The 8,260-nt window shown below is 45.1% G+C and overlaps 2 protein-coding genes across 4 annotated transcripts in view; both read right to left on the reverse strand.

Annotated features, from left to right (window-relative positions):
• Positions 1–193: 193 nt before the first annotated feature.
• LOC125953721 (uncharacterized) lies at positions 194–4,518 on the reverse strand. 3 transcript variants are annotated; one of them, XM_049683469.1, is made up of 4 exons: positions 4,439–4,518; positions 2,926–3,255; positions 534–750; positions 194–464 (listed from the first exon to the last, which is right to left on the reverse strand). In XM_049683469.1, exons 2-4 carry the CDS (start codon positions 3,131–3,133, stop codon positions 317–319), a joined length of 573 nt encoding a protein of 190 aa, XP_049539426.1. In that variant the 5' UTR covers positions 3,134–3,255; positions 4,439–4,518; the 3' UTR covers positions 194–316. The 3 variants fall into 3 exon arrangements, with proteins under 3 accessions (XP_049539426.1, XP_049539425.1, XP_049539424.1); XM_049683468.1 differs by lacking the exon at positions 4,439–4,518 and adding an exon at positions 3,575–3,730; XM_049683467.1 differs by lacking the exon at positions 4,439–4,518 and adding an exon at positions 3,559–3,730.
• A 1,329-nt stretch (positions 4,519–5,847) lies between these two features.
• LOC125953704 (titin-like) overlaps positions 5,848–8,260 on the reverse strand; it is a 30,062-nt gene continuing 27,649 nt past the window's right edge. Inside the window, exons 13-16 of the mRNA XM_049683424.1 lie at positions 7,808–8,260; positions 7,088–7,387; positions 6,645–6,950; positions 5,848–6,564 (exon numbers count right to left, since the gene is read on the reverse strand). The exon at positions 7,808–8,260 is cut by the window's right edge and continues 872 nt beyond it. Coding sequence (XP_049539381.1) covers positions 6,380–6,564; positions 6,645–6,950; positions 7,088–7,387; positions 7,808–8,260 — 1,244 coding nt within the window. The 3' untranslated portion in view covers positions 5,848–6,379. The remainder of the gene's footprint in view (positions 6,565–6,644; positions 6,951–7,087; positions 7,388–7,807) is intronic.

The raw sequence follows: 8,260 nt of genomic DNA on the forward strand, positions 1-8,260 counted from the left end.
CCCCGAGCGATCGGCATTTTTTTCCCGACAGGAAAAGGAATCCCCCGCAATTTTTGCACGATCTTTCGACCCCAAAACGTTTGCCCAAAATTTGAATCTTTTTCTCCGTTTTTTACTGAAAAAATACGAATTTCACTGAAAAAGTGAGTGAGCAGGGTTCTGGGACTGGTGACGAAAACTACTTCATGTGGCAGCGCATACTGACTTGTTTTATTCCTTTTATAGATGACTAACTTATCGCCTAGGTACAGCATTTCCTTAAAATGATTGTTTTCAAAGCTTATGTACATTTCTTTGCGTCTATCTATTTTAAAACTCAGTCTCGAACGAACGGACGCTGGTACCGGTTGCAATCTAATCGCTTGGCGAGCTGCTTGCAAAACTGTACATCACGCAGATAGTCACCAAGGAAAACGGACAGCAGATACCACTGCTTCATTCCGTTGGATTGCGATTTGTAGTTTCTGAAATTAAAAGAACAAAACGGAAACGTTAAGCATCCAATCTAAGCACAAGGAAAGCATTCAACTAACTTCAAAATGTCGTCCCAGTCTGGCTTGTATTGGTCCATGCGAGCGCTGCTAACCGCATGAATACGGCATGGTTCCTCTTCGATGCACGCCTTCGGGCCGAACTCTTGGTAAATTTTTCGTTCAGCTTGTGCCACATCGATGGCCAGCCACGACAGCTGCTCCGGCTCCACCGTTGTTCCCGACAACGTTTCTCTCCGACTTCGGGACTGATAGGTCTCTGCGAGGAAGAAAGAGGAAACGAAACGATTAGAAGTTTATTGACACGAGCTAGAACTCCTCGTTCGTTCATGATGGCCACAGTACTTTCGCCGAATTCGGAACTCTTCAAACCAGTTTTCAATCTAGAGAAGATTACCGATTTTGTTGCATCGGTTTCGGGATCGTACCGCATCTGTACAACTTAATCAGCGCATCAAATCCAATGCAAGGGAATTTAAAATTCCAACAAATTTTCCTCTCCACCGTTGTGGAGCCCGTGTTTCATCCACATCATCGTTTAAAGCGCTTTTATGCAATGCTCTTATTTTTTGACGCGATTACGTGAGGCCTTTTCGATGGGGCGCACTTTCAGTCTTTTTTTAATTTTCTCAATTCATCCCCAGCCTTTCCTCGGGAAGCGGCCCAAAGAAGTTTGACTTGGCAGACGGAGGGTTTGCAATAGACAGCGTCATCGTGGTGGAGAGGAGGAACGTAACGATACTTGTCGATGATGGGGAATGAAGAAATTAGTGCCGGCTGAATGTCTCCTTCACGGGGACTTGGCACACTGCATCAGCGGTCGCTCCAAAGACCCTAGCGGCGATTGGCAAGCATAGATTCGCTTTCTTTTCAGGCCAGCGAATGAGGAAATGACAGTGCAGGTTCAATTATCCATTTCCCTCTGCTTTGTTCCCTTTTATCCCATCGTGTGGTTCGGTTAGGGACGTTTCGATCCAAAATATCATCGTTAGGTCTGTGTTTACCGCTAAAGACAGGAGCACCTGCTCTGATGGCAAAAAGCATAACGAAATTGATCGACAGGAAATTGAAAAAGTTCACGTAATTTTGATTCCCTAGCACGCTGTAAAACTTCATGTGCATAGTAAAACTAATAGATACAATTTTATCAACCTCACGCAAGACTGTACTAAGCAAACCGTATTTTTTCTGGTTGTTTTCTTTAACCCTCTTCCTTCGATTGACACTAAAGAGGGATAATTATTAAATTAGCAGGCTGACCTCTTTCTTTTGGAAAGTTTGACTGCCTTTCGGAAGAATGCTTTTGGGGGACGAGTGTGGCCATCTCCATGTCCCGTTCTTCTGTTAATGATGAAGTACAAATACGTGTTCATGATGGGTGAATGATTGCGTACGCCTTCTGGAATCTTTTTAATGAGTTTTCAGTTTGGTGCCGACACCATCATCATGATCATTATCAACATCATCGTCTTCTTTTTTAGTTTCCTGGAAGACCCCTCACGGAGGGTCAGACACCTCACGGAGGATGCCTCTACTTTTTGATCATCCACCGGTTTATCGTCGTTTTGAAACTTTACGGTTACCGAGCACCGAGCTCGGGCTGCCAGTGAGTGGCAACGGTTCAAGAAGCAAACGATCGCTGCACCATATCATTATCGCCACGCCTATGCCGCAACGGGACATGCTCGAATGTTCGTTTGGCGCGAATAATGTGTGGCCGCAACTGTAGCCGCCTCTCACGTACGCACCAGTCGAAGAAAAGCGTAAGTAACTGACGCGATGTGGCCCACCTGGAGTATGTTCGTGCGAGGCCGCCGAGCCGTGAAATGTGGGTCAAGTGGTCAACCTCTGCGCGGTGCTCATCATCAGATCAGTGAGTCAGTGAGCCAGTCATGCTCCTCGACGTTATGTTTGGTCTCTATTTTCAACGAAGGATTTGCGAAGCGGATTGATCTGCTAGTTTATCATTCGTGCGAGACTCGATGCGATGTAAAAGGCAATGGCTGGAATAGTAGCAGTGCTATCAGGTGTTTGAATCCTCTTTAACTCTACTCAGCATCAGTTTTCATTCAGCTGTTATATAATAATTTGCTCAAAATCCTACAAACCTCGTTTACCTTGAGTGAGGTGAGATGTGGTCATCGTATACCAAACATTCGGCCGAAAAAGAAATAAGGGAAATCAGAAAACGAGGACAGCCCAACTCGCCTTAAGTGTACTTTTTGTGTTCGGTAAATAAAAAAGCTACCTTCAGGAAAGGTGTTAACTCTCTGAAAGCATGGAGGCTAATAGTTTCTTTTTGCTAAGCCCATTCTTAACCGTTGAAGGTTACTAAGCGTAGTGCCTTTATGCTTGAACCAATGAAACGAATCTAAATCTAAGGCTGATCACTTTAAAGGCTAAAGACCCTCATGTGACTATTTCGTCTACTTACTCGGATTTAGAGAATACGCCAACTTTTTGGCAAAGTTAGCTAACCGAACAGAAAGAATGATGACTGGAAAACCGATCAGTTGGACTGGCAATTCGAACAGAGGTTCCTGAGCCACCACCGCATGTTTGTAGGCGTTGAAGTCACTGGAACCAAGCATCGCAAAGATCAAACAGTAGATGGCGGCCGGTAGGGTTCTAAGAATCTTCATTTTGACGATGGCGGCTCGTTGCTAGATAATTTCACACGAAATATTACACACTAACGCAACACTACTACACAAACTGTAACAGAATATCACACGCCGATAGGGTTAATTCACGCTTTGCTTCACTGTTAGAATATAAGTCAAAAGAGACAAATCATATATTATTAATTATGAAAGCAGGTAACAAAACATAAATCTACAGACAACGAACGGCGAGCTCGTGGAGTTTGAGTGTAGTTTATGTAAGCACAAACAATACACACGCGCAAACACAAACACACACACACACACACACACACACATAAAAGTTCACAAACTAATTTAAAAAGTTTAGGCCACTGAGAGGCCAAGGACCTTAACACGCCGAAAGAGAGTATAATAAAATCCGGCGAATAAGACGTTTCGGTGAAAAGAACCGAAAATGTTACCAGCAAGTATACGCACGTCTAGTCCCGATGTTAGTTGACGTAAAACTGACTGCTGACCGGCGGTGCAACACGGCAGTACCAGGTTTGAACCAAAAAGCCGAATCCATCGGCTCCGAAACCGCCAGTTGGGGTTTGTTGCCTCTCGCGCAAGTCTTTTGATGTAATACCTTCGCTTCGATGGCGCGTGCTGGCGGAATGGAGTTTTACTGGCCTCGTAGCACTCCACGAAAACGCACACACGGACACAAGGTGCCAAGTGGAGAGAAATAGAGAGATGGAGCTCTGGTGTTCATGTGCACCAGATGTGCACTCCGGCTGCAGCATGGCGGTGCATGCATTTTGAAAGTGTAAGTAGTTGCAGCTGAGAAGCGCTTATGGTGTCTCTTTGAGCGGGCGCTCCCCCAAGGCAGTAGTGGTGGGGCTGACTTTTGCTCAGTCAGTCGGTCGGTAGGTCTTACTTGTTTTTATTCGCTCGCGCCAAGTAGCGGTAGGGCATGGACGATTGGCGATTGAGTAACATGTGTACTTGCCTCGTTTGAGCAATCCTTTGCAACGATGCAGTACGGGCACCTAACCGTCTTTGTCGCCTTTGTCGTCGTTCAACTCGTCCCATAAGACTTTGCGCAGGTTGTTCGTAAGATCAACCGACCCAACGTGAACGTACTGAGCGCTTACGTTCACTAATGATCTTGGGTAAAGCCTTGGACTGATCTGTGTTGACTATTTTTTGACGCATACCTAAGCTGCCGCGATAGAATATAATCGTCTCATAGACACCGGCGGTTCGCAAGACAGTTATCTAATTTCTAGGAAGTATCTGCAGACGGGACATATCAGTTGGGTTAATAATAAAATTGTCCCGTGTTTGATGCTACTTTACTGCTAATCAGAAACCGCAAACCAGTGGCTAGCAATGAAGCTATTGGAACGTGCGAACTGATGCGAAACAATAGCTACATTTAACTGGCAAAATGTTTCAACTAAACATTGGTGGGTTGAAAAGCAAAAGTGAATCAATAATACATTCGCGCGAGCAGCACTGACAACACAACGGACAACTAATCGAACAGCATGCATACAACGCGCTCTGTGTGGTGTGGTGGTGGCTTGCAGAAGAAGGGTAGAGTATCAGCTTAATATGCGATTGGTTCGTATTATGACACAGATTATATTGTTATAGGGCTTATGTAAGGAACCGGCGTGCACCATCCGTTTAAGACACCGTTCCACCGTTTGTCTTTAGAGCTTCGCTGATGTTTGTTGTTGTGATGGACGACGCTTGACCAAACCGTCGTGATCCAGGCTAGTATATTTGCAAACAATTTCGTTGATTTTTGGGTACGCCTTTAATTAAAAATCATGATTAACCTTAGCCGAACGCGACCACTAGCGTGCCGATTGGTGTACGTGCGTGTTTTGGCGTACAACACACACGAAATTGACCAATGGACCAGGACAGCGACCAAATCATGCCGATGTTGGCGTTGCATAACAATTGGCACATTATTAGCGTTGCGCCGAACTCGCTTAGGTCGAACTTGTGCTGGCTGCGCGCTGGCTAGTTCATGGAGCATTCGATGCACGAAGTGATAATGTAGTTCACAAACACCAATTACACCGCTTCGGTTTGCTGGCGATATGTGCGATGAGGTTTCTTGTGACATTGAACTTCTTCAATTTGGGTCGCCGCCCATCGGCGTGAAGCGAGGTTCGTGTGCACGTATCGGTCGGTCTGATGCTATTGTATAATGTGACGTGATTGGGACAGCAGGTTATTGGCGCGATGCAGCGTAACTATGGCGCTCCTAGGTGGGTTTGGGATTTACTGGGTGACCTAGATAACGTTCTCAAAATGAAAGGCTTTCGATTCTTTTTGCTTCATTTTTTTATTCGCTTTATTCTGCACACAATTTTTATAAATCGTTTAAAAATATGCATTTATCTCCATACCTATGCAGCGAGTGGAGCAAACAATAATATGTTTGAAAATCTGTATTCTCCCGGGTTTACTCTTCGTCTATCAACCTCTTACACCATCCACCATGCTATGCCATGGGTTAAACTGTAACATTTTGAAATAAGTTCGCTATATAAAAAATATAAAATTTAACAACATTTCCCAAAGTTCACACCTTTCTCGACTGCCGCTCTCGCCTAGTTTATCGGTTAACGGCTTTTTGGCCCGAGGGGGGATAACATTCGCACCAATGTTTTCCTCCTTCGGATCGTTTTCAGCCGCAACGCTATCTGGTCCGTTTGGCGAAGATTAATTGCAGCCTATGTCTAGTCGGTCTCTTATTTTCCGCGCTCGTTTGGTTTTTCATTTTCCCCACTTCGCTACTATTACAAACTACTCCAACGCAGCCGGGCATACAGATAGCCTGTGGGATGCCCTGTCGTTTTGCTGCGTGTCGTTGCTGATGTTGATGATCAGCGGTTGATCGTATATGTTGTTAGTTTCTCTCTTGCATCTATTTCTGCATACGGTTCTTCTTTGGCTCGATTTCTAAAAACAAGCTACTTATTCGATTGTTCTACTTCTCCAAAGTTGATTCGCAATCAGAAGGACCCTTTCATCGCTGTAGTAGTAATGCTCTGCTGCTAGTGCTCTTTTATCACAGTTTTTGCACATTTTTCTGTCGATTTCTTTTGATATTTTAGCAGCTACTGGATAACAATCATTGATGCTAGACAAACATATTACAAACAAGATTTACAAAACATATGGTGTTGGCTATTTTCACCTCCCCCCAAGCCGGGGTATGGTATATGGGAGAAGAGCGATTGATGATTGTGACGTTTTGTGATATCGTTCGATAGATTACTTGAAGAGGTTCTTGGCATTGACCCAAAGCTTGAAGAAGTACTCGCTTCTCCTGAGCAACTTATGGCGGGCATAGCTGTTGATGTCAGCCGTCATGTTATGCTCGCGCAACCAGGATGATGTGTTCGTGCCAGTCGGTTCCGAGAAGTCTCTCGTTGTTTCATCATGTACATCGTCAGGAGCTGTAGGGGAGAGGAACGGTTAATTATTGTTTGTTCCCTTGCCAATAAATGGTCAGTCAGAAAGAAGTTTTGCTACTTACCGGCACCCAGCTGAACAGTGTACGGTTCATCCGATTCTAACGGATCGCTGATACCGACTTCATTGCGTGCCATAATGCGAATCAGATAGTCTTCGCTTTCCTGTAGGTCCTTAATGTTGAAGGACTGACAATCGGCCGTCACACGCCCAACTTCCATCCACATCGTTTTCTTCGCGTTGCGGATGGCAATGTTATATCCCTCGAGTGGTGCTCCACCGTCCGACTCTGGAATGCCCCATTCAACGATGTTGATGTTCGGTCCAAGGTATCGCACCTCCAGGGGGCCAGTTGGTGGGGATGGAACAGCTGTGAGGAAACGAAAAATGAAATTTCACTATCTCTCCCTTGCTCATCATTGCATGCACATATTAACACCAAATTGAGGCTACACATGTATGAGCTAATGGAATGGATAGAACATATGATGTTGCGTTTGATCTTACTGGCATGTGATTTGAGAACGATGCTCTCCGATACAGTAGGTGCGCTCAGACCGATCGCATTCTCGGCGAAAATCCGGAACACCAGCTCTGTTTTTTCCTTCATATTGTCCACGCAGTACGAAAGACAGTTCGACTCGAGCGTTTTGATCTTAGTCCACTGCGTAGCGGTGGTGAGCCGCTTCTCGATAATATACCCGGTAACGTCTGATCCCCCATTCGTTTCCGGCTGCTGCCATTCGAGCTTGACGCTCTTGCTGGTTACATTCACTATACGCAGATTTCGTGGAGCTGATGGTGGGGCTATTTGTTGTCGGTGTGTGCAGATCGGTGTGAATTGGCCAGTATACATCGTGCAACGGGCAAATTGTTGGTGGAAAGTGTTCAAAGATGATTAGATACATCACATAGTGTCACCATTCGATCGGATCAGTACGATCAGATCATGTTACTGTTTAGTATTGCCGAGTAGAGTGTGCGTTACAATAGGTTCAGTCAGTTGAGTTGAGTGAGCGTGTTATATCAATTGCTTTTGGAGTGCTTAGCATGTTTTTGAGAGTTATTACTTGGGTAGTTTTTTTTTACCGATTACCGCGTACATTATGATTAGAACATTATGATGATAGCACAACGAATAGGACAATTGTTACTACCGGACAAAGGACTCGAAGCATTAGTACAATTAAAGGTGGCAAGCAGCGCACTAGCGCTACGAGTACTTACTGATTTCTTTTCCTGCTACGATGGATTCTTCCGTAACGAGCGGTTCACTAATGCCAATCTTGTTCTTGGCCGAAATCTTGAAATCATACGCCTTGTTCATAGCCAGATTTTCGATCAGCAACGACGTTTCAGAGGCACTAGTTGTACCAACGATCTTCCAGACCTTTTTCTTTGATTCCTTCACTTCTACGATATACTCCGTGATCTTGCTACCACCGTTTGATTCGGATGGTTGCCACGTCAGCGTAAACGAATTGCTCGTCATACCGGACGTTTCGATCGGTCCACGTGGTGGCGACGGTGCTTCGAGCGTTTGCTGAATTTTCACCGTGGCACTCTCTAGTGGTTCCGAACAACCGACCGGGTTTTGCGCGATAACACGGAAGTGGTACTGCGTGCTGTCGATCAATTTCTGGATGCAATACGATTTAATGTTCTTCTGTACCTCGGCCA

Source organism: Anopheles darlingi, chromosome 3 (assembly GCF_943734745.1).
Source record: "Anopheles darlingi chromosome 3, idAnoDarlMG_H_01, whole genome shotgun sequence".
Taxonomy (NCBI): Eukaryota; Metazoa; Arthropoda; class Insecta; order Diptera; family Culicidae; genus Anopheles; species Anopheles darlingi.

Excerpts from the sequence above, each read along its gene's own strand:
- LOC125953721 (XM_049683469.1), bottom strand. The coding sequence starts at position 3,133 with ATGAAGATTCTTAGAACCCTACCGGCCGCCATCTACTGTTTGATCTTT. Across the intron at positions 751-2,925 it reads GGCGTATTCTCTAAATCCGA|AGACCTATCAGTCCCGAAGT; the intron begins GTAAGTAGACGA and ends TCTTCCTCGCAG. Across the intron at positions 465-533 it reads GACTGGGACGACATTTTGAA|AAACTACAAATCGCAATCCA; the intron begins GTTAGTTGAATG and ends TTTTAATTTCAG.